This window comes from Pelodiscus sinensis, chromosome 3 (assembly GCF_052426305.1).
Source record: "Pelodiscus sinensis isolate ZL-2025 chromosome 3, ASM5242630v1, whole genome shotgun sequence".
NCBI lineage: Eukaryota > Metazoa > Chordata > Testudines > Trionychidae > Pelodiscus > Pelodiscus sinensis.
In genome coordinates this window covers 48,678,781-48,705,370 of record NC_143054.1, presented here as the reverse complement: position 1 = coordinate 48,705,370, position 26,590 = coordinate 48,678,781, and the positions used below count along the sequence as shown (strand labels likewise).

The following is a 26,590-nucleotide window of genomic DNA, read 5'->3' as shown; positions in this document are numbered from 1 at the left end:
GCTGCCGGATTATCAGATATACCGGACTATCAGAAGGGGGGACTATGAGGGGTCTGGAGTGGGGTGGGAGGGGATGCCATCCCAGACCCCTCATAGCCCCCCCTTACAATAGTCCGGCCCTGCCCCAAGCGTCCCTGATTCAGCCGCTGCTCCTCAGTTTCAGCAGAGGCTGAATCGGGGATGCCTGCAATCGAGCAGCTGGGGTGCTGCCGGGTTGGTCCCGCAGCGCCGAGGGGCGGCACTGCAGCACCAACCCAGCAGCACTCCAGCTGCTCTTGGGGACGCCTGGGACAGAGCAGCTGGGGTACTGCCCAGTTGATCCCGTAGCTCTGCCCCAGGCGTCCCCAAGAGCAGCTGGGGTGCTGCCGGGTTGGTCCCGCAGTGCCGAGGGGCGACCAACCCGGCAGCACCCCAGCTGCTCTTGGGGACGCCTGGGGCAGAGCAGCTGGAGTGCTGCCGGGTTGGTCCCGCAGTGCCAAAGGACAGCGCTGCGGGACCAACCCGGCAGGACCCCAGCTGCTCTGCCCCAGGGGTCCCCGATTCAGCCGCTGCTGAAACAGATCAGCGGCTGATTCCAGGAAGCCGGGGCAGAGCTGCTCTGCCCAGGGCTTCCTGGAATCAGCCGCTGATCTGTTTCAGCAGCAGCTGACTTGGGAACCCCTGGGGTAGAGCAGCTGGGGTCCTCCCAGGTTGGTCCTGCAGTGCCGAGGGGCAGCGCTACGAGACCAACCCGGCAGCACCCCAGCTGCTCTGCTCCCGGCTTCCCCGATTCAGCTGCTGGTCAGTTTCAGCAGCAGCTGAATGGGGGAATCCTGTCAGGCTGCCCCAGCATTTCCGGGTTCCTGATGGTGCCGGACTATCAGGAGTCCCGGAGCATTGGATGCCGGATTAATGGAGTTTTACCGTAGTACAAAATCATTTTTAGTTTAAATATTGATGCACAATTCTGCAGTAAGGGGCGGGTTTTGCAGTCACAAAATACAACTCAATTTATACTGTCTAACTTACATATGTAAGCATTACTAAAGGCGCACACAGATAGCATACATCAGTTACAAAAATTCTGTACTCAAAAAAGCCTGCTACTTTTTTACAACCAATACAAGCATTAAAAACAGACTAAAGGGGGGTGGGGGAAGGTATATGAATATAGGACATACCAAAGTTTATTATCAATGACTGTACCAAATATAACAAATATTCTTATTTTTGATAAGGAACACAGCCATGTTAGTCTGGAATGTTAAAAACTCTGGAATAAGTTTCCTAGAGAGGTTGTGGAATCTCCAACACTGGAGATATTTAGGGCAGGTTAGACAGACATCTATCAGGCATGGTCTAGGCCAGTGATGGCCAACCCTCAGCTCTTTGCTCAAAGAAATGCGACTCTTACTAGTTCTGAGCCGCTTGCCTGGACTGGTCACAGCCAGCCACTCTTCATGCATGACCCAGTGCCTGCTCACAGTTGGCCACTCTGCACGCACGCCCCAGTGCCTGGAAGGAGAAGTGTGTGGCAGCAGTGGTGGCAACAGCTCCGGGATCCAAGCATTGGGTTAGAGTGGGGGGAGTGGGGCTTGGGGTGTCTAGCTGTGGGGGGATTGGGTTAGAGCGGGAGGGGGGGACACTGAAGAACCTTAAACTCAAAGTCTTCATGGATGCAAAATAAGGCAGCCAACACAGATGTCATATTTAAATTTCAGGGCAAAAAAGAAACAGCATGTACCTGGTTTACACTGTGTTTCTTTAAAGAAAATTCAAAGGCTGCTGTTTGCCAGGCTGAAGCAATTATTCTGAGATACGAGTCTCTCCCTTATTGTTTTTGAACCTCTCATGTTTGCAGTCTGGGTCAGACCTGAATTTTTAGAACTATAAAAAAGCCATAATTTTCATAAGCTAAAAAAATGAGGAAACGGTACCAGAAATCAACAAGCTGAAGTGACAGAGGCACTTCAAATTGTGCTAATTTACTTCTCAGTTCAGTTTAATTTTTAAAAACTCACAGAACAATAGTGTTAAATTTAAAATACAGAGTGGGGATGCTTTTTTTTTTTAAAGTGTGAGACTATTACTTTATTTTTAAAGGTTTTTTTTTTATTATTATTTGATGTTTGTTCCTTGTCAAGTTCTCTGAAGAGCTATGGACTGGCTGTGATTTTTTTTAAAGTGACTAGTGACTTTATTGGTTTTTCTCCAAAATGTCCTGTAATGTTATTTTTATCACTACAGTTTGTGTACTATATCTATCTATAGATAGATATATAACAAATACATAATACATGGCTCTTCACACTCTATCCACAGCTATTTTGGCTCTTTGTCTCTAACTTGTTGGCCACACCCGTCTAGACAGTACTGGGTCCTGCTGTGAGGGCAGGAGACTGGACTCAATGCCCTCTCGAGGTCCCTTCCAGTTCCAGTGTTCTATGATTCTATCCTGTGGCACCACAGAGCAGTGGTTCTCAAACTTTCTGGCCCATGAGCCACCTTGCTCAGCGTACTTTTCCATGAACCACCAGTTGCTATTGGAAACTTACCATTAATTACATAATTATACCCGAGCCATTTTGCTAGAGCTGCAACTAGGAAGAATATTTAAATTTAAATTACAGGCAGTCCCCGAGTTACGTACAAAATAGGGACTGTAGGTTTGTCCTTAAATTGAATTTGTACGTAAGTCGGAACTGGCGTTCAGATTCAGCTGCTGCTGAAGCTGACCAGCGGCTGACTACAGGAAGCCCGAGGCAGAGTTTCTCTGCCCCGGGCTTCCTGGAATCAGCGCTGATCAGTTTCAACAGCGGCTGAATCTGGACGCCTGGGACAGAGCAGCTGGGGCGCTGCCAGGTAGGTCCCCGCAGCGCCGCACCTCGGCGCTGCGGGGACCAACCCGGCAGCATCCCAGCTGCTCTACCCCAAGTGTCCCCAAGTTAGCTGCTGCTGAAACTGATCAGCCGCTGATTCCAGGAAGCCCGGGGCAGAGAAACTCTGCCTCGGGCTTCCTGTAGTCAGCCGCTGGTCAGTTTCAGCAGTGGCTGTCTTGGGGACGCCTGGGGCAGAGCAGCTGGGGTGCTGCTGGGTTGGTCCAGTAGCGTTGCTCCTCGGCGCTACTGGACCAACCAGGCAGTGCCTCAGCTGCTCTACCATAGGCGTCGGCAAGAAAAGCCTGGTCTGCCGGGGGAGGAGGAGACGCACCAGCAGACCAGGGAGACGCGGAGAGGCTTTTCTTGCCGTGGAGGACGCAGGCGGCGGGACCGCGGCGCGTCTGGGCGGTCCCACCGCCCACGTCCTCCGGGGCGAGAAAAGCCCTGTCCGTAAGTACGGATCTGACATAAGTCGGATCCGCGTAACCGGAGGACTGCCTGTATTAAACATATTGGATTGTTGTAACTTTCTCATGCTAGTTTATCAAACTTCATTTTAAATAACGTAAAATATTAATTTATATTCAACACAAAAGGTTTTGAAATTTTATTTATGGCAGGGGTGGGACACCTATTTTGGGTCAGGGGCCACTAATATACAGAAAAATCAGTTGGGGACCAACTGAGTCCTCATTCCTCTGGTGCTCCAGCCCCACTGGATGAGGAGAAGGGACAGGAAGAACTAAGGCTTAGGTCTTTCCATAGACAAGATTTACTTTTCTGGGGTTCTGGAGTTAGTAGATTTTATGGACCCCCTTAGGCTCTGGGGTGGGGACAAAAATGAGGTGTTCAGTGTGCAGGTTAGGGCTGCCAGCGAGTGGGACAGGAATGGGGGGTTCAGGGTCTGGGAAGAAGGTGGGGTGCAGAAGGGGGAAAGGATGTGAGGACTGGGTAGGAGGTAGGGTGCAGAAGCAAACTGGGAGTAGAATGTTTGGGCAGAGGAAGGGAGCAGGAGCCATGGTGGATGTATGACAGGATGAAGGTAGGTGTCTGGCCAGGGGCGAGGGTGCAGGAGCAGGCTGTGGGTAGGGTGTCTGGCCAGGAGAGGGAGGGGAGGTGCAGGAGCAAAGGAGGGTGTTGGAGCAAGCTGAGGGTGCATGATCTTGGGGGGAGTGAGGGAGATTAGGGTGTGGGGGTCTGAGCATGAGAGGGGACACTTACCTGGCTTTGTGTGTCCTTGCTGCGGGGAAAACCTCATGAGTCCCCAGCATGCTGGGGAGGAGGAGGAGAGCTTAGCCTCCTCAGCCTCCCTCATGCAGAGGGGAGCATGCACAGCCAGGAGACTGCAACATCAGCTTGGCTTCCCGCTTGATGGGTATGCGGGGAGCAGGGAAATGAAGAAAGCCCATGAAAAAAATCAGAATTGTTTTCAAAGAAGTTTGTGTGAAGCCTCCATGCACAAGCCTGCTGTCTGATTTGCAGGATAAATGTTGTTAAGCCGTTTTGCAGACATGAACATAACATCCAGCTTCAGAGATGCCTTTAAAAATTATGCAACAACCTTATAGCCCACAGTCTCCAATTTCTCAGTCGTCTCCTTTCCTTTTTTCACTTGGTGAATTGTCTGATCATCTGAGTCTTCCCCAACCAGCCACCAAGAACTGCTGCCTCTCACTGGAACCACTTATCAGGTTTTGTTTAGAGCTGCTCTCTTCCCACTGAACACTCATCCGTGGACACTTTACTTACTTTGAATATCCTGGTTGGGGAGCCCACCAGACCATGGCACAGTCGCTGCCATGTTTCATGTCCTTTCACTCAGACAAACAAGCAGGGACTGGAGGGGAAGGAGGTGATAGCAGGATGCCAAGGTGGCTGCTGGGTCTGTCAGGGGGATGTGGACAAGCACCGAGAGCCTGACGTGTCCCACATTCCTCTGAGAGCACACTTCCATGGCCCTGGCCTTCTGTGGGGGCTTTGGACAGTACCAAGATCACCCCCCCACTTAGCCAGATAGCAATTCACACCACCCCTCAACCCCCGTGTACAGCAAGATGGCACTGAGTGAGCACAATGTCCCACAGGGAAGCACCCCCTCCCCAGGCTGGGACGCACTTTGCTGAAGTGCATGGCCCAACAGATGGGCAGCCAGGTCAGAGCGGGACCTGGCAGGTCCCGGTCGGGCCAGGTGCAGTGCAGGGGGAAGTGCAGGGTCAGCAGTTCCTTCCTTGAGAATTCCACCTCCGGGCTGACTCCCAGCAATATGGTGACTGGAGATGGGGGGAACGGGGACAAGAGGCTTGAGACTGCTGCAAATAGCCCTGGGAACAAACCCCGCAGGCACCAGCCTTTAAAATATATTAAGAGCTTGCCGGCTCTTAATACATTTAAAAAGCAGAGGTGCAGTATCTGAGACTAGGCGCAAGCTGATTCCCAGTTCACGCCAGTCCCCGCTACCCCCTCTGCCTCCTCTGTACCCAGCAGAGACGGTGCTGGGGGGAACCAGCTTTTGAGGCAGCAAGGAGGGGAGGCACCACTAGTCGCTTACATCCCCTGGTGCAGGAGAGAGTGGAAGGGTTTGGGCTGTGATTTAGGGCAGGAGGGGGTTGTGCTTTGAAGAAGGAGATCGGGGTGCAGGGGTTTGGGTTATGACCTAGGGCAGGAGATTGTGCACCCCAATCTGGGAGGGGATGTAGGGATAACATATTAGTGTATTGAAAATGATTCCTCCAAATGGAAGTGACTCCCCATAATTTGTTCCCCACAACTTAAAGTGTTTAGATTTATTATTAATTCTTATTATTATTATTATTTGTTAAGATTGTTAAATGTTTAGATTTATTATTATTATTGTCCCTTTAGAATATAATGTATTAGGTCATGTAACTTAGAACTGTTAAGAATATAATCCTATGTAGCCAGAAACAGCCCCCCCCCCCCCCCCCCCCCCCCGTGCTCCAGGGCATGTGCAAGCTTGTGCAAGGGGCTGCTTGAAATTGACATTGCAAAGATACATTGTAACAATGCATTGTCAAACCACTAACTCTGCTATGGGAGCCAAGCCCTGTAATTAACTAAGGGCATTGTTACTTAATTGACGCCTGTTCTCTTTAAAACATTGTAACTTTACTCAGCACTCAGACTGTTTTAAGCAATACCACCCAGAAACTTTCTGTAACTACAACTTTTATTATTATACAAAATACTGTATGAATGTATGAGAGAGTGCTTGGATGATGAGAGAATGGTTCTAAGAGGTGCCAGCCTGAGAATACAGCAACAAAGGGCTGAAGAAGGCGCCAGGTGCCAGTGCAACCAAAAGGTGTCAAGTGGAGAAACTGGAGGTCCACCCGATGAGATCACTGATGAGCACCTGGCAGCCATCCTGGAGACATCAGCATAATACAGCAATTTCCATAAACTGGCATAGGAAGAAATTCCTATAAGAACTGGACTAAAAAACTATGGAATCAGAGTCCAAGGTTCTGCTGCCAGCCCACCAGGAGCTTCAGATGCGCATCTGATCAGGACTTCGCTCCCCACTACCATCACTTGTGTACAGAGTACCTGGCCAGTATTCTGTCACAAGCAACTTCCAGGCTGGTAACTATACACAGAACTTGAATGAATGGATGTATGAATGAATGGTATATATATATATATATATATATATATACACACACACAAGTGTATAAGGGTTACGTAGTGTTAGGAATAAGTAGTTAAACAACGTTGTTTGCTTCTATCTTTTCTTTATTTTTTATTATTATCTTTACAATAAATGTGGCTTTTTGCCTTATCCCCCTCATAAGATCCTGCTTGCTTTTATTTGGTACAACAGGGATATGGGTCAGGAGGGGGGCAGAGGGTTTGGAGTAGGAGGGACAAAGGGTTCAAGTGCAAGAGGCAGGCTCTGGCTGGGATTCTTACCTGCTTGACTCCCAACCAGCACCCTTCTCAAGCAGACTCCCTATCTGAGACTGGCCAATGGGATTGTGCTGGGGACAGTGCATAAAGCTTCTTCTCCTACCCGGGGTTCACAGCTGTTCAAACAGAGCCCCTCAATGGCTCCTCACTGCCTCCGCAGGCCAGATCTGTCAGTTTAACAGGCTGGATCCAGCCCATTGAGGGTATTTTGCTCAGGCCGATCTTAGAGGTTAATAAATATAGATATAAAATATCATGAACTTCTATGAGCAAAACCCACTTCTTCATCTGATACTATGTTATCTATTTTTGTTAGTCTCCAAGGTGCCACAGGATGACTTCTTATTTTTGAAGGAACACAGATTAATTTAGATGATCAGATAACCCATGTGTCTTTTGGATGCCACAAAAATGGTCTGTTGTGCTGGCATAAGAATTAAAAAATATAGCAGTTAGTCAAAACTACCTCCAACATGAAAACATTTGCTATTTGTATTAAGATTAAATTCTCAACATTCTCCATGGACTATTTGTGACTATAGGCATCAAAATTTCATAACAAATCAGAGAATTTGGAGGAGTTACCATAATTACAAGATGCATTCAATGTCACAATTACCTAGAATCTAAGCAAGACCTAGGGGTAGCCATGTTAGTCTGAATCTGCATAAACAACGAGAAGGTGCCACAGGACATCTTGTTGTTAATGCTCTACCTAGTGATTCAACTATTAAGCCAAGTTTATCTGGATTCTCACAGATTCAAAACTGTTTTGAAACTTTATAAAGAAGTGGTGCCCTCAGCTCACTATGCTCACCAACCCCTCTGTCTCTAGGGGTAGGCAGGACCAACTCTCCCCGTAGCCACCAGAAAGGGCCAGAGCCACCCCAGCCCCAACCTCTCCCCCACCCCGGCCACTGGGGACCAGAGGGCCAGACCCATGCCAGTCCCAGCACCAACCCTGGCCCAGCAGTCAACCACAGCTGCTAGTCCCCCCCTCCCTCAGCTGCAGCCAGTCCCGGACTTTCATCACCCCCATCTCCACAAGGAGGGAGGCTTTGCGGCTCCGCCCCTGTCCCCCACGAGGGGGAGGCCACATGGCTCTGGTTGCCAGAGTACTGGGGAGGAAGGCGGCAGGGCAGCTGAGGGTGGAGGGAAGGGCTGTGGGATGTAGAGTCATGTGGTTATATCACTGTCGTCCCACAGGAAAAGTTTTTTTACATATAGAAAGAGAGACTCAAACACTGAGGGAGAGAAAGGAGGTGGCTACATCTTCCTCTGGTGTAAAATTATGTAGTACTACTGAAGTCAGCACAGCTCTGCCAATTTGCAACTAGCAAAAATTTGACCACATATTCTTGGTAAGAAAAAGGTCAGTCTGAGTTATACTCACTGTTTTAAATTTGTCAATCCCTGTAGGGTATAAAACATTAAATTATATTAATAAGTAGGGGGAAAAACATAGTTCTGTAGGCCATGAGAGCATAAGACCAGAGTGGATTAGATCAAAGGTCCATGTAGCTTAGTATTCTGTTTTCCAACTGTGTCCAATGCCAGGTAATCAAGTGATCAGTGGATCCCCCATCATCCATTCCCAGCTTCTGACAAACAGAGGCTAGAGTCACCTTCCCTGCCCATCCTGGTTAATAGCTGGACCTATACTCATTGAATTTATCTGGTTCTTTTTTAAACTGTAATTTTGGCCTTCACAACACCCTCTGGCAAAGAGTTCCATAGGTTGACTGTGCATTGTGTGAAGAAATACTACCTTTTGTTTTAAACCCGCTATCTATTAATTTCATTTCACGACTCCCAGTTATTGTGTTATGAGAAGTAAATAAAACTTATTTACTTTCTCTAGACCAGTCATGATTTTGTAAACCTCCATCATATCTTCCCTTAGTCATCTCTTTTCCAAGCTGAAAGTCCCGGTCTTATGAATTTCTGCTTGTATGCAAACTGTTCCATACGCCTACATTTTTATTGCCCTTTTCTTAACCTTTTCCAATATATCTTTTTTGAGATTGGGCGAACACATCTGCACACAGTATTCAAGAATTTAAATAAAGAAAATATATTTCTTATCTGTCCCTTTCTTAGTGATTCCCAACATAGTTTGCTTTTTCCACTGCCACTACACACTGAGTGGATGTTTTCAGACTACCCACAAAGACTCCAAGATCTCTTTCTTGAGTGGTAACAGCTAATTTAGACCCCATCATTTTACCATTCAGATATGAAACTTGTCTTCTCTCAAATAAATCTGTACAAGTGTGAGGAGGAAGGAGAGGAATATAAGCATCTGTATTGGGAAGGGAAAAATATATGACTCCTGGTTTGGAGGCAGAAGCCCCCGACTTCACTGACATTACAGTTCAGTAAACCCTGTTCACCAATCTATCTTCCCTTTGAGAGCAGCAAATGTCTGCATCTCCTAGTAGGTGAACTGTGGGCTTCTTAGGCCACCAATCTAGTAAGATCAAAAATATATGGTTGGCCTACTTTAAAAACATCTCACCACAAAATTGCTCAAACGATCACATAATCCAACTCTTTGCTCTTCTTTTCAAATACACCTGTGAATGTAATACTTACTGCATTTACCTCTCTAGTCTTAGATCATAGGAGTACAGTCTTTGCCCTTAATTTTGGAAGAGTGAAAGTCAAGTCCTATTCAATCAGATTTTCTTCAGTTAGTATTTTGAGTTTCTGAAAATGTATGTGCAACTTCAAAACCAAACAAAACTGAAACATCATTACACACACTCTACAATAGAGATTGACAAATCTTACGTGTCTGTTTTCTCTCTGTCTCCAAGCAGCTAGCTCTTTAGAAGCTAGCTCTTCTGGACTCATTCTTATGAGATGATCAGGGGTAACTTCTCCTTTCAGTACTCTCTTAAATAATATCTGTAAAAGGGACAAACATTAATTAGTGTTGTAAAAAAAAGTTGATTTCTAACAATTAAGCAATAACCAGCAAACTAAAGCATCTAGAGTAGCAGAATAACTTTTGAGAATATGTTCTATATTGAATGCTACACTAGACATTTCATATTTACAATTAAGGACACACACAAAGATGATGTTCAAAGGGAAAATTTGCCTAGACAATGCAGCAGTGATTTCATGAAATATTTTTTTCAGATCTTTAAAAGGGCAGTAACAAACGTCATAAAGTACTTAAGAGAAAAAAGGGTTGGACAAAGAACTATAGAAGATAGTTTGTACTTCATTTTTTAAAAAATTTTAAATCAATCCACTTGGGTAGAATAGATAAGAAATGTGTAAAATAAGAAAAATTAATCCACTTTACTTCAGAAGGAGAATATAGAGAACTTTCTGTATTACTCACTGAACAGTTTGTTCAAGTTTGCCTCTCTCAAATCATTAGCTTTCAACTTATATAGTGATCTATGTACTAAGTCAAGGACATGTTCCTATGGAGGAGATTAGAGAATGGTGAAACAGAAAATAGTCAAGAATACAAGAAAGGTTAGAGTTCTAAGAAGCAGCACAATTCTCTTGCTAAAAATCTTGAACATGAGGACAAAAGTAGGATGGCAGGTAGTGGGTGGGAAGGAAGTGAAATGTTACAATCTAATGGAAAATCATTAAAGGAAAATATTATGATCGTGATACGGAGGCTGAGTAAGGGGATTCATAATTCTAGAATAAATGGAAGAAAGGTGAATGAAGGGGTAGGCTGTTATAACTAAAAGTGGACATGTATAAAATGGTTTCATGTGGAAAGCAGTGACTGAAAGACAATCAAAGTAGAGGAAAAGGCTACAAGGGTAGGACAATGAAAGTAAAAAGATGGAGACTGGGATGTGAAACAGTTAATCAGTTAAACGATTTTTTTTATGTGAAAAAAAAACTATAGGTGAAGTACACATACATTATTTTTGGGATCCTTTAGATTGAACATCAAACTTCTGTATTTATTCTTGTATTTAGAATCTGTGTCCCGAAAAAAAGAAAACAGTTCTTTTTCAATCCTTGTGGCAACTTTTGCTGCTCTTTCCTCTGGAATCTTCAAACTGGACTCTGTAAGTCTGGAAAAAAAGGGGGGGGAGGTAAGATTGTTTTTAAAAAATAACTATATATGCAAATAATTCATTTGGTAATATACCTATACCTTTTCATCAGGATTTCTTTAAGAGACTGTCGGACGCTTTGTCTTATTTGATCAGCAGAAGGTTTGGAAGCTGGCACAGCTGGCGGAGTTATATTACCAGTTGCTCCCCCTTTCTCAGTTTTCTTTTTCTTGACTTCTTGTTTCTCATGAACACCTAAATCAAAATATGCTAAAAATTAAAATCTTAAAATATGGGGGTTTCTGCTTGCTTTTTATATACAGGAAATTCAGATCTTATCTATCCTAGAACATTAGGGATAACTAGAAAATTAAATATCCATGGGCAGCAGTTGGCTTCTATTTAACACCAAATACAACAAACTTTAGAAAACACGTCTTTGATAAGAGTTTTAAACAATCTCATCATTTCAAAGAATTAATGACATCACTAAATAACAGCAGAAAACACAGTAAGTTCCCGGTTGTGTTTTGGGTATTTGTTATATCAACTACTGAATGACTGTTGTAATAATGCAGTTTCTGTATTGTTACTGTTGAAATGGCTATCAGTATTTTTGAAAGATGACCCAAAAAAGGAGTGATATTAAGTGTATGATTTACATCAGACATGTCTTTGCCTTATGTCCAAAGGAGAATAGTATAATGTGAAACAATGTATTATAAAGTATCTAACCTTTACTATCTATAAAAATAATTTATATTAATTTTAGATAGCTACATACCTTTATTCTTTTCATATACAAAGAAATAACAAAAAAGTCCTCAATATTTAAATTATTACAAAACCATGTAAATTATTAGATTTCCAAGAAATTTTCTAACGCTTCTAGAGCTACTGCTTTTCAGCTACTGTCATTTCTAACAAACAAAAATATTCCCAGACTTCTGTAGTATGTTGGTTTACGGATTTCTCCTTGACATGTAAGCCAAACAGAAAATAGAACAGTTTTTATTTGTCTGACTTTAATCAGATCTTTGGCTCTATTAATCTCTTTAAAAAATGCACGTTTAATTCTTGTGCAAAGTCAAATGGAAATTAACATAGTGGAAAGCATAAAAATTAATTTTAATCTAATGTAAACTTTTACACTGAAATTGGCATTTCTAAGCCTATTAGCCCTAAATTTCTTCCAGCTGTTAAATTTGGATGTCAGAAGCATAAAAGATTATAAACATTTGTTTATGTTAAGCATCTTGAAACCTACAATCACCAATTACATTATTTTACAATTAAATTGCAACCTCCAGCATGATGGAAAAATAATTTCAATTGTATACAACTTGTAGATTATTTGTTTCTAAACACATGAAATTTCAAACAGCAGCAGTAACTTCAACTGGCACTCTTTTCCTGCTAAGAAAAAGAAAACTATTTATTTGGTTTCAATTTCATTTTTCAGATAAGGGATCAAAAATTCAGAATTAAAGAAGTAGGTTGGATGTGTTATAATAGATACAATATATGTGATCACAAAGCATTTTCCATACATTACTTAAGTAGTCACATTCATAAGAGACTGGTGATTATGGAGATAACCCTTGATTGTGAGTGCTCTCAAATTTTTGCCCAAAACTGTGTAAATTTCACATGATAATTATCTTGTAAAACTATTATTTGTGTAAGATTTATGACACATTAGTTTGTACTTTAAGAGTTGGAAAATATGCCCCTTGCAATTTTGATTCAATTTAAAACCAAAATTTTATGAGTTCGGATAAGAACACTCCTGTCTTCCAATGAAATCTGGGGCCAGGGAACCAGGTGATATTTCAGCTACACAAAAATAAGAAAATTCAAAGTAAATAAATGTATCTACAACACCACCACCACTACCACCACCACATAGTATTTAATATTTTCCAACAGCAGTGATTCTTATCATTTTTCAGAGTAGATTAGAAGATTGTGAATACTTCCTCTCCCATTCTTAATGCCATTGAACACCTCTCCTTCCATTTGTGCAGCAATTACAGAAATTGCTTGTTAAAAGTTATATTAATATTAAAATATTACATTAATGTACTTAAGTAGTAAAAAAACAAGATTCAACACTACGTGAGCAGCTTGCTCTCTACAGACCACAAGAAAGTATTCCATGGCCCAACATTTAACAAGTGCTGCTATACAGAGAAATGTCATCAATGATACTTGATCTTTGGAGTCTTATTACCTGATTTTGTGGTCTTTTCACTTGAGCAAGAAACATTAAGAGAATCTTTATTCATTTTTTCACTTTTCTCTTCAGAGCATCGACGAGGAGGTGTAATAGTTAGTCCTATCTTCCGAAGAGGAACTTGCCCTTTTTTAATATCAGAATCTCTGCATTCTGACAAATTCCTTCCATCACCTGATTCCTGGGGTAGGGGGAGAGAAAAAACTTTCACATATCAGCATAGCAACAAATGTGAAGATGAAATAAAAACTTTTCAAATCTTTTCCCAAAGTAGATTTTAAAAATAAAAATGTTACATAATAAAAATTTGACATTAAGATATCATCAAGATATACTCCTTGAAAAGCTACTTTAAAAGATGCCAATTTACTACAAAGTAGTTTTTAACAATTACTTCAAAAATTGGATTCTTTGGTTTTATGTTGTATTACCAAGGTAGCATTGCAGAGAACATGCAATTAGTTCCTTGTTGAAAGAAGCTCTATTTTCTCAGTTAAGCATTTAAAATGCTATGTACATAATTTGTGCAGATAGATAACATGCATCACCGAAATAACTCATATGCAATAGACCTGGTAAATGTGCATAGCAAACAAATTCTAGTTAAAAAGGGAAAAAATAGAAGTATTTTCCAAATATCTATTTAAAGATTATCATTTCTGTAAGTATGGATGCGGAGTAGTGTTAGAAGACCTGATTCTCATTTAAGATCCCAGAGAAAAGCTAAAAGGGCTTGCCCAAAGAAGATTTTTTTTTAATTATTCTGATAAAGTTGATTTTTTTCCTTAAATCCATCGAGTGAACTATAAACAATAAGATGAAGATAGGCATATAAAGAACATACAACAGGTTTTCAATAGCTACATTATAAAAAAATTATGAATAAAAATCACATATACTTGGGGAAAGCATTTTAAAAACATTTTAATTCAGGCTAATTAAATATTTAAATTTGAATTTGTAACCTTCTGTTTAAAGAACTAAAATTTTTAATCTTTAAAAATGACCAAACCAAATTAGTTGTTGTTTGCAGAGTTGCAGCCTTTTTGGCTCCAGAATATGAAATAAGATGGGTGAGGTAATATAAGATATCGCCTCACTCACCTTGTCCAACCAAACCAGTGGATTTTCTACAATACATATTTTCAGAATGGTAATCATAGAAAGATTCATGAAATATGCATTAGAAGTGGAAACTTTTATTTCCACTTAATTAATCTTATATGCTGATTTGGTCATCTTCCGATGAATTCTACATAATATAATGTACATCTACATTACAATAAATATAAGTCATGGTTAGGTTTTTTAATGAAACATTAACTATCGAATTAATATTTTAATCAAACTCTAAAATAAAGAACGTGAACAATTATAGTTAAACTAAGCCATTCATGGCTTTAAAAATTGGGTTTTGATTAGTCAAAATGAGATACAGAAAGAAAATAATTAGAAATGGGAGAAGGAGAATTACGAATAGTCATTATTTCAGTCTTCTTTCCTCTTCTACTATACTATTAAATCCACGATTCAAACCACAATACTAAAAAACGCTTATGTTGCTCAAACAGCTAACTTGTTTCTTTCATATGGTTTTAACACTCACACTGACATTTAATAGATTTATGCATTATATAATATAGCCAACTGGCAACAACATTTTACTTGCTGAGCCACTAATCCAATTCTCCAGAGTAGTACAACATGACATGCAAACCCATCACTGATCCTCGTTAAGTAGTATAGGACTAGTTCTGGGTTGACCAGTTAAACAATGTCACTTAGCATTTGACAAATTCTAATAAGGAATCTGACCTACATTAACAATAAGAAGGTAATAGTATCTTTAGGTAAAAAAAAGTTTAAATTGAATATTATATCACAAGACAGTGAAATCCATGAGCTCTCAATAGCTATAGTAGAATGACTTCACTGAAAGAAGTGAGTAAACCTAATTACCTCCAGAAAAAGGTTAACTGGGAGCTGGTTTACAAGACATTTCCATGAACTACAGACACAAAAACCCAACATTTTAAGATCATGAAGAATTCTGATTGAGTGTTTAAAGGCTTGCTGCACAGCTACTTAAATATACTAAAAAGCTGGTAACTGAAAAGAAGGGAACTTAAGTAAGAGCTTTACTATTATGAACTGAAAATGTTTTTAGAAATATCCCTCTCTCCTGCCAAAACCGGGAAGAGGCCTGAACTTCTGTTTGAGGGAGTTCCCCTCCTGCAGAATTATAATGCTTCTTTGTCTCTGTTAATGATACAGCTTGCTTCCCTAAAGCAAGCTGGCACTTCCTCATCTCCAGAAGCTGCCAAGCAAAATAAACATTATCCTGTAATAACCATTAGGATGGGGTAGGATTTGCAAAATTGTATTTCTGAATGTGCACATGCACACACACAAAACAAGGTAATGTAGTTTATCAACAGTGCTCATTTCAAAATAGCCAAACCAATGTAAAAGGATTAACTAAAATAATATTCTATTGCAAAATATTAAATGACAAGTTTTAGCCTACATTTGTATTTTTATAGAGTTGTAAACTTCAGAGGAGAAATATTTTATATTTGAAAGGAATAAGTACTATCACATTTCAAATAATAAAGACATTTTAAGGAATCTTCACTGTCTTAAGTAAGCCTTACCCGTCTAAAAATTTTGACTTTGTGCTTCATTATATCATCTGCTTGCTTAGCTTTCTCAGCTGTTATACTGTGATTACCAGTGGTAGTTTGCTTTGACATCCCAGGTTTTTCACATTCCATTGTTCTGTCTTCTCTATATGCTTCAAATTTCAGTTGGGTGTCCGGTATATTTTGATCACAAGATTCAGTTTTTTTGTCTTCTTCAGCACAACATTTCACACACACATATTCTTTATCCTCTTCTCCCATTCGTTGTGCTTGAGAAAGACTTAACCCAACACAGTCACCATGAAACCAATCATCACACCTCCCACAGCCTACCATAAACCTGAAAATAAAACAAAACAATATCAATGCACAGAGAGAGGTACAATTTCATATCAACTATAAGCTATTTACGATTTATCAAATCAGAGTAATTTGGTCTTACCTTATACATTTTTTTTAAGCTTTACATCTATTACTCCAGCCTTACAACATGGTTAGATCTGCCTACGTGAAACTGAAAAGTGTGGTGTAATAGTCCAAGAGATCACAACCTCAAATGAATTCCCACTCGTAATCCCATAGACATAGAAGTCCTTCTTTAGAAAAAAAGTCATAGGATAGTAAAAGAAGGCTCGAGACTGATGAATATAAGACTTTAAAAGATTTTTTTTCTTGCCTAAACATCAACTCTCTGCAGTAGCATCGGAGAACCCAACCTTGCAATAGGCAACATACCAAATATTGGACTATCATAAGTTGCTAAAGCATTAAGAAAATGTTCAGAAATTTTGATGAATAAAATTCAATTCCACAACCCAAACCCAAGGCATTAAAATGTGATAAATGAATAGCAAGGATGACTAATTTCAGCAACTCATTACATCTTGCTTTATTCCTCAATAGTTTTGTGGGGCTCATGCTCATTTTCTCACTGCAGTAACTGGCTGGCCATCATTTTCATGGACACACTACGTTTTTCCACTGCACTGTAAACTTTGTACATTTATTCACTCATCAGTGGACATTTAAGAAAACTTTTCAACTCCTGAAACATGTATTTGACATCTCGTCTGGTCTTCTCATAGATCTGCTTTTTTTTTTCCTGTGTGTGCATAGATAATGTTAATTAAAATTAATAACATCCACTAATTTCTTCATAAACCATGAGCCTCTAAGAAGGTTATGATTTTTCAAGAATTTGGGTACATTGTGAAGTCCTCCATACTCTGCCCATCAGGTGTAATGTTCTAGGCAAATAACTTTTGAGAAATATAGGAGGAAAATCTCTCCCTAAAAAGATAGACACTTAATGCATGAATATTCACCCTGAAATACTATTCCTTTTACTAGCCTTTTTTTGTTGTTTCTCTCTCCATAATCCCTGACTTTAAAGCAGGCAGGCTAACCCTGAGGACCATTATTCAACTGAAGTGAAATTTCAGAGTTTTATTATCTGATGCCATCTTTCCCTCCTCATCTTTTTTCTATTTTTTGTTTTTAAGAGTCTGGAAAACAAAAATGGAGTTAAAGCTTAAATGAATTAAATCATACTGGTCACAAGAATATCATTAGAAGCACAGACATGTTAACATTGAGCACCTTGATCAGAGAATTCTTACTAATTAAGAATACTAAAGCTATTTGACGCTAATTTAAAAGCAATACAGTGCAAAGTTGATCAACTCAAACACTTTTACAGCAAGAGCCTTAGAAGCAAGTTAAATATAATGATTTGCAAACCCCAATCCAATTTAAACAGAAAGACCCAAGAGCGAGGTCTACTAACTCCCTGTTGTCAAAAGATCACAAGTGACCTAATTCTTATCCACCTTCCTGCCTCCTCCTTATAGATGGGAGGCTGAAGCTCTTTGAAGACTCACCTATTTTGGAGAATGTATCTATCATAAATCATGCTTAGCATTTAGAAAAAAAATTCTCTCTCACTAACCAGTGTAATGAAGGTAAACATTCCAGGTGGTTCTGAGATATTGACAGCTGGTATGTGTAAAACACAACCGGAATCTCAGAAGATCAAAAAACTTGATAGCCTATTTATCTAATCCTAGAAACTTTGAGAACCAACATTAGGAAGCTATTTAATATGGCTGTCTTGGTTCCGAACACTTATAAATCAACAGTAATGCTATTCAAGTCAACAGTTACACTAATGTGAAATTGGTTTAAAAGGAGGAATAAGGTCCAGTAGTTTCAGAAAAAGATCACTTCCAATTAGCTAATTTCTTTAAGATTTCAACTTTACTTGACATAACTACTGTTTTCATATTGCAAACAAAGCAGTTATTCTTATCTGGTTTGTAAATAAGAAAACTGATCTTCTCAATATTGTTTGTGTATACTTAGTTCATAAGTACTTATGTTGCCTAAAATATGCTGGAAATAGTACTCTCAGAAATGTTTACTTCCAATCAGAAAAACAAAAGCTGTAAGCTTTCTAGATAAGAGTATTTTCAGATCTATACTCTGGCAAAATGAAGAATTTGGGAAAAAAAGTTTGGAGGATATTTTCACAGCCTCACCATAACCACAACCAGAATCGCCATAAACATACCCTGAGATAGATTGTAGGGAAGTTAAAAGTCTGAAAATTATTAGTCTTTACTGTCAATTATGGTGTAAACACCTGATAGAAGTATGCATAGCATGAATTCCTGTTTTACAATTCAATGATCCACAGGAATATGCTCCATTTAGAAAACAGATGTCTCTCTCAGCATAAAACACTAACCAAGTTCTGAGACTCAAATAGTGGATATAAAAATTCGTCCTTCCACCAACATATAAGAAAAATATGTAATGTTTCAATGTTAATTGAAAAAATAGTTTTTAAACAAAGTCAGTTTAATTTTTTCATGTTTAAATACAGATATTTATATTTAGTTTTGGTGTACCAAGGCTCTATGAATTCACTTTGGCTAACGTTTTAGGGAACTAAGGAATGTAATTTACTGAAGCAATGACTGTGGAATTAAGTTTAAACTGTTTAATTCTCATATTCTAATTTGATATGGATGGCATGAGAAGTGCTAGCACGATAAGTCCGAGATGAGAAAACTTCAGATTTTTTAAAGGAACTGTGAATTTTTTGAGAATTGTTTATCTTTGAGAATTTTCAGCAAACAACTAATGACAATTAAAAGTTTTTTGAGATACTAAGAAAATCATTGTAATTACTTTCTAGATGAAGAAAATAGATTAACAAGATCAAGAGCAGAGAAAGGGTCTCCATAAACTGATATTTTAATAATATTTGGACTGATACATTGTCACCATGGTTCCTTCTGAAAAAGGAACATCACGGGCCCAAACATAAAAAGGCCACCCTTTTTAATCTAAATGAATACTGGCAATTTTGTCAACCGGGAAGAGCTTACTCTGTAAAACAAGGCTTGTAACTTTGATTTGGCCTGTCTGATGTCTACACTAGAAAAACCTATTCCCTAACAATACTGAAAAGGCAAGTCTGATGTTTAAATGGACTCTAATTGCTCTATGTTTAATATACATAATTTCAAACCATGAAGTACATCTGGGATTCTAGGTAGTACTCAAAGACCCAGATATATGTGTTTACTGAGGAAAAGCATATCTCGTAAATGGTATATCTTCTATTTGTTAAAGATCAATGCATAACAGATACGTTTATCTTAAAAGATGGGGCCTAAAGAATTCTCAACCAGGATGGATGTTGTATATGTCTGCTATAGCATAGATGATTTCACTCTGAACTGCCTAGACTGAAATATCAAAAGAAAGGACGGGTGACAGAGGTAACCTTAACTAACTGTTTGACAACTCTATGAAAAGACACAACTTTTATTACATTTAAGAGTACATAAAAAAGTTTCTTATAAAGTAATTAAAGCTATCAGGTTATGTCCAAAATAGGAAATCTGGGACCTCATAACTCTAACAGTAGTAGCAATTATGGAGGCTGTAACTCAGAAATTTACAATGGTTTTGTCTAATCCTACTCAGAAGAGATGGAGTTGTAATAAGTATGTGTACACTACCTATACTATAACTTCCACTCTTTCTACCAAAGAGTGAATCTGTACCACTGGTAAAATAAAGATCTTTATTTTCTAAGGGTAGACAGATCGTACATTTACTACTCATTTTAATGCATTTTTCAATGCCTTTATTTGCAAAGTAAAAAAAAAAATCATTAGAAATTTCAACTCTGGCAGGTAGATGATCTAGCTATATCCCCCATGGTCAGAAAGGTCGAGAGAAAGGGAAGAATAAAGGCTCCCATTTGAACACTAGAATGTTTAAAATATGATTTTCCATGGGATCTTTTCTAAAGGCCAAGCTTGAAGGATCAAGGTTTTCTTCTGGCACAGCTGTCACAGACTCGTGATTGAAGATGTTCTGATATTCTGGACTATTAACACCAAAAACTCTGACTGCAGATTGCTTCATAGTTTGAAGTGTGAGGACTTTACCCATGTTGTAAGGCTGGATTGGAAGACATAAAGCTGAAAGAGAAAGAAATAGGTTTTAAAATATTAATAATAAATGGTTAGCAGTGCTTTCTAGTATTTTATTTTTTATATAAGAATCATCACAAAACAATTGATGGTATATAGAAATATTAATGTTCTTGGAAGGCACTTCCTGTAATTCAGTGGAACTTGAGTGTGGAAAAAGTAATTGTCTTATTCCTTAGAGAGCGATGCCTGTTGTCTCCAAATACCAAGAGGAAGTGATACAACTACTTCAAATAAAAAGGAATGAAAATCTCCAATTATCTTCTTTAGGATTACCATGTTTTCAAATCTCCTGGCATACATATTACTTTACAGGAAAGAAAGACCATGCTTAATGAGTCATGTCAAAGATAAAAATGTCCAGGCTGTATCTTTTCTACTGCTAGTTATAATAAATGGAATGTGTTCAAGATAAAGCAGATTGCTGAATGGCTGACAATTATTGAGGAATAAGAGTTTAAAAATACAGACAGAAGTTAGTTTATTCATAAAAATATCATACACCTTTAAAAATATTCATTAAGGACACACAAACCAGAAAGGGTTCTATAAATCAGTCAATATTAGGATCAATATTGATTAGTGATCAACATAATTTCATATGGTTAATAAATGCAAATAGTACATCACTGGAAGTCAACTGCTTAGCTCTTTGTATTTTGGGTATATAACAACAGGAGACCATGAAGAACATATCACTATTGCCATTTTGCAACAGTGCTTCAATCCAGTACATACATTAATGGGAATAAGGCCCCAATCTCAAAAAAAATTATACCAAAGTCAAGGCACTATTCAGATGTGTAAAATTAAGCACATGCATGTTTGCAGAATTGAGGGGTTAATTACAAATAAAAGAGAAAAATAAGAACTCCAGTAACATGTAATTAATCTAACTAAAAATATTAACAAGTACAAACTACTTTAATAACTAACTACAGATTGAACCTCTGTGGTCCGGGACACTCTGGTCTGGCAACATCTGTCCCCCACAGATGTCACTGGATCAGAGAGCCCCAGCCACAGAAGCTGCTAGAAGCTTGGAGCTCAGCCAGGTAGGCAGCCTGGAGAGCAAGTATCCTAATGACAGGAAGCCCAGCCTGGGTGCGTTTACACAGCACCCTTACCTTGAAATACAATATGCAATTTGCGTTATTTCAAGGTAATTTCGAAATAGCTTATTTCAAAATTTGGCACTGTCTATATTTGAAAAATAAATGTGGAAAAATAAAGTGCTATTCTGACAAGTCCCTTAACCCTCGTGCAATGAGGATTACAGGGGCGCCAGAACAGCACGCTCATTATTTCAAAATGTATTTTGAAATATCAGGCATGTTTAAAGACGTGGAATTGCTATTTCGGGATAGAAATAGCCTCACCGTCTAGATGGAGCCCGTGGCCAGCAGCCAGAGCAGGGCCAGGTGGAGCATCCCGCCAGCCAAGAGGATAGCTCTGCCAGCCAAGGGCAGAGAGCCTTGGTAGCTGGGATGTGGGGCTGCCACCGGCCAGGGGGACACAGCCCTTGTGTTCTAGCCAGGGACAAGGAAGGCCCTGCAGTCAGAGCCAGGGGCATGGAGGGGCTGCCGGTCAGGAACAGAGAAGCTTTTGGGTGTGCAGAGCTGCTGGAAGCTGAAGATGGAGAAGCAAAGCCACGCCAGCTGTGAGCAGAGAGCTCCATGGACCAGTGCGGGGTGGCAGCCAGGAGTAGAGCCCGGCCAATGGCTGGGGGCAGTGCGCTGGCCAGGCAGGTAGCCAGCAGGGGATCTCTGGAAGAGCTGGAGGCATGATCTTCACTTGTCCAGCAAACTCCCTCCGTCCGGACCACTAAGGTCCCGAGTGTGCCAGACCAGGGAGGTTCAACCTGTATCATCATTTTCCATAGGTACATAATGTATAATGTAAGAAACACTTTAAAAATAGACTCAGTATAAAGATTAATTCACCTTCTGGAAATGTATTTTCTGAAATAATGGGTTTACATCTGTATGATTCTACAACTCAGTAGGAGAGAAAGGATAAAAAACAAGTTTTGTGTTATTCTTTTCTGAGTCAATAGAGATCTAGCTAGGTGAAAAATGAACTGAAGGTGAACAAGTGCACTCTTGGTCAATCATCACCTAGACATGCACAAATTCAGAAATATTCACAGTAGCTTTTAGAGGTCTTTATGTTCCACTCCAACAAGCATCTACAGTTCTGATTCAGTGAAAAAAAAAAAATCAATGAAAAGACTCCTACTGATTTCAGTGGGCTCTGATTCAGACTAAGTTTGAAAGAAAGTTCACTTTCAAGGTGATGCCCAGTAAATAAAATAGTATGTGTTCTCTTGTCATTAAAGCATCTATATACTATCTGTGTGGTTTGTTTATTGCAAGTATAGTTATCGACATGTTACTTTTTAGTTTTTGAATTTTTAATCAACAAGAAAAATCTGCCTTTTAAAAATGTATCATCCAATCTTCTAAAAGGCAAAGGAGAAATATCAACTGAATTTTTTTACATCTTTTCAGAAAGGAAGACAGTCAACAGTAAAAAAACAAAAATGTATAGTGTGTAAGATAGAACCATCAATAAAATGATGATCCTAACTCAACAAAATTAAATCAAATGTACAAAGTAATGAAACTGAAAATAAAAATATATTCTCTAACTTTTCAGTTCTACCCAGTGCTTTTTTTGGGATGGTACTGCCCGGTACACAGAACCGGCACCTCCAGATGCAGTACTGGCACCTCCACTCAGAGCTCAACAACTTTTCCCCTGGAGTACTGGCAACTTTTTTTTTTTTTTTTAACAAAAAAAGCACTGGTTATACCAATTTTAGACATCAATCCTCCAAACAGAACTACAAATGCAAGTTCATGGTCTTAAGTGTAACTTAAACAGCAAAAACAATCTGAGGCAAATTTGATTTTCAATTAATATTCCTTTATTTTATTGACCTACCAATACCAATTTTCATAGTGTCTTTTATTCTATTTCTTTCTGATCTAAACTGACCCTTTCAAGCTGCACTTAGCAATCTTCAGAAGTTAGAGAGGAGGAGCTCATGTGCTGGGGCTCGGCGCTTCAGTCCTGAAAGGCATACCTCACAGGTCACAAGGCCCCACACTTTCCTATCCCTGCCAGAGGCACACAGGGTTTGATTCTCCTCCACATTTTTACCAAGGTTTCTGGGCCCCAGTCAGTCACACAGTGCTGCCAACCTTGAGGATCAACAAGCTTACAGTGGCTGAGAGGCAAGGCAGTGGCAAACAGCTGGGAGCTGTAAGGAGAACTGCTGATTTTGCTGCTGCCTCTCCCTCTTGGAGCTAAAGCAGCGACTCGAAGCTGTTTGCTGCTGCCTCTCCAGTCAAAGCTACACCTGGGGCTGCAGGGATGGGCTGCTAAGAGTAAGAGGGGGCGTGACTCAAGCTGTTGAGCTTTGAAATTTAAATCCACCCATTCTCAGCAGGCACCAGTTGTGTGCCTCAGAAGCATCCATCTACTCCACCATGACATAGATCATCATCCCTCACAAGTCTGGCAGGCAGAGAAGGAAGAGAAGTTTGGGGCTTCTGCAAGCAAGGAGGAAGGGCTCTATAAGCAACATTATCTGTAAAAAAAATGCAAGGGCATTACAAGCTGCAGTTTGGTCACCCCTATTCTATTTCTTCACTATATACGTATGTATACACTTTGTGTCTCATGCCCTTAATCTCAAAGTATAAATATAATTTAAACATTATTACCACACAGTAATTAATTTAATTGCTTTAATACAGTGAAAACAGTGGAATTTTCTAAGAAAAATGTTGAAAGCCTTTTCTACTTCACAAGTAAACTAGACAGAAAAGTAGTTTTGAAAAACAATATTAGAGGACTATTACAAGGCCACAAGGAACAAAGAAGAGGAGCAAAATACATAGCCTGGACTTCAGAAAAGCAGACTGACTCCCTCTGAGAACTGATAGGCAGGATTCTCTGGGATGAAGGGGAAAGGAGTCCAGGAGAGCTGGCAGTATTTTAAACAAGCCTTATTAAAGGCATAGGAAGAAACCATCCCGATATGCAGCAAGAAAAGCAAATATAGTAGGCGACCAGATTGGCTTACCAGGGACATCCTTGGTGAACTTAAACATAAAAAGGAAGATTACAAGAAGTGGAAACTTGAACAGATGACTAGGGAGGAGTATAAATATACTGCCTGAGAATGTAGGGTGGTTATCAGGAAGGCGAAAGCACAATTGGAATTGCAGCTAGCAAGGGATGTGAAGGATAACAAGAAAGGTTTTTACAGGCATGTTAGCAATAAGAGGGTGATCAGAGAGGGTGTGGGGCCCTTATTGGATAAGGGAGATAACCTAGTGACAGATGATGTGGGAAAAGCTGAAGTAATCAATTCCTTTGGCCATTATCTTTGAAAACTCATGGAGATCTGGAGAGATCACAGATGACTGGAAAAAGGCAAATGTAGTGCCCATCTTTAAAAAAGGGCAGAAGGACAATCTAGGGAACTACAGATCAGTCAGCCTTACCTCAGTCCCCAGAAAAATCATGGAGGAGATCCTCAAGGAATCCATTTTGAAGCACTTGGAAGAGGGGAAAGTGATCAGGAATAGTCAAAATGGATTCAAGAAGGGCAAGTCGTGCCTGACCAATCTGATTAGCTTCTATGATGAGGTAACTGGCTCTGTGGATATGGGGAAGTCAGTGGATGTGATATATCTTGACTTTAGTAAAGCTTTTGATACAGTCTCCCACAATATTCTTGCCAGCAAGTTAACTGTTCTAGGACCGGTTTTGTTCAACATCTTTATTAATGACCTAGATGATGATGAGGGGATGGATTGCACCCTCAGAAAGTTCACGGATGACACTGAGTTGGGGGAAGAGATAGATACAGTGGAGGGCAGGGATAGGGTCCAGAACGACCAGGACAGATTAGAGGATTGGGCCAAAAGAAATCTGATGAGGTTCAACAAGGACAAGTGTAGACGAAGAATCCCAAGCATTGTTACAGGCTGGGGACTGAATGGCTAAGTAGCAGTTCTGCAGAAAAGAACCTGGGGATTACAATGGATGAGAAGCTGGATATGAGTCAACACTGTGCCCTTGTAGCCAAGAAGGCTAAGGGCATATTAAGGTGCATTAGGAGGAGCACTGCCAGCAGATCCAGAGAAGTGATTGTTCCCCTTTATTCAGCTTTCATGAGGCCACATCTGGAGTAGTGTGTCCACTTCTGGGCTCCCCACTATAGAAAGGATGTGGATGCATTGGATAGAGTCCAGCAGAGGGTGACCAAAATGATTAGGGGGCTAGAGCACATGACCTATGAGGAGACACTGAGGGATTTGGGTTTGTTTAGTCTGTAGAAGAGAAGAGTGAGGGGGAATCTGATAGCAGCCTTCAACTTCCTGAAGGGAGGTTCCAAAGAGGATGGAGAAAAGCTGTTCACTACACTGATGGATGGCAGAACAAGGAGCAATGGTCTCAAGTTAGGGTACATCTAGACTACAAGCCTCTTTCGAAAGAAGCTTTTTCGAAAGATACTTTAGAAAAAGAGTGTCTAGGCTCCAGCCAGTACTTTCCAAAAATCAAGCCGCTTTTTCTAAAGAGAGCACGTAGGCAGTCTGGATGCTCTCTTTTAAAAAAGCAGTTTGCATTACATAGCACCTTTTTCCAAAAGAGTACTTTCAAAAAAAGGCCGTTATTCCTCATAAAATGAGGTTTTCTGCAGTTGAAAAATCTGCCACATTCTTTCGATTTACTTTCGAAAAACATGGCAGCAATCTAGATGCAGGGGAAATTGTTTTGAAAAGAAGGCCACATTAAAAAAAAACAACACACACACACCTTGTAGTCTAGACACACCCTTACAGTGGGAGAAGTCTATGTTGGATATTAGGAAAAACTATTTCACTAGGAGGGTGGTGAAGCACTGGGATGGGTTACCTAGGGAGGTGGTGGAATCTCCATCCCTAGAGGTTTTTAAGTCTCGGCTTGACAAAGCCCTGACTGGGTTGATTTAGTTAGGATTGGTCCTGCCCTGGGCAGAGGGGTGGACTTGATGACCTCCTGAGGTTTCTTCCAGCTCTATGATTCTATGATATATGGATTATTTATACACCAGAAGTCAGAGATAAGATTATCTGCTAAACCTTAATGTCTGCATTTTCAGTTAGCCTTCCTGTGCAACCTTAAGATTGATACTTAAGTTTGAAGAAAAGGGGAGGAAAATTTTGAACCTGCAATTTGTTGCATGCAGATAGACTGCTGCACGTAACCCCATTTACTTTCAGAGTTCTGAACAGCAATCTGCCCAAACACAAACTGCAAGATTAGCTAGGAAGTGTATTAATAGACACAAAAAAAAAAAGCAACAAACCAAAGGAAA

General features: G+C 40.1%; 1 protein-coding gene across 8 annotated transcripts in view; it reads right to left on the bottom strand.

The window, feature by feature from the left end:
• PHF3 (PHD finger protein 3) overlaps positions 1-26,590 on the bottom strand; it is a 95,019-nt gene that overhangs the window by 17,227 nt on the left and 51,202 nt on the right. For 7 of the 8 annotated variants that reach the window (XM_006135513.5, XM_075923691.2, XM_006135516.5 and 4 more), the window contains 5 exons: positions 15,716-16,043; positions 13,059-13,242; positions 10,927-11,080; positions 10,687-10,843; positions 9,579-9,695 (listed from right to left, as the gene is read on the bottom strand). In XM_006135513.5, coding sequence (XP_006135575.3) covers positions 9,579-9,695; positions 10,687-10,843; positions 10,927-11,080; positions 13,059-13,242; positions 15,716-16,043 — 940 coding nt within the window. Of the gene's footprint in view, positions 1-9,578; positions 9,696-10,686; positions 10,844-10,926; positions 11,081-13,058; positions 13,243-15,715; positions 16,044-16,145; positions 20,166-26,590 lie in introns of those variants that run through there. The other variant, XM_075923693.2, reaches the window with a different exon arrangement.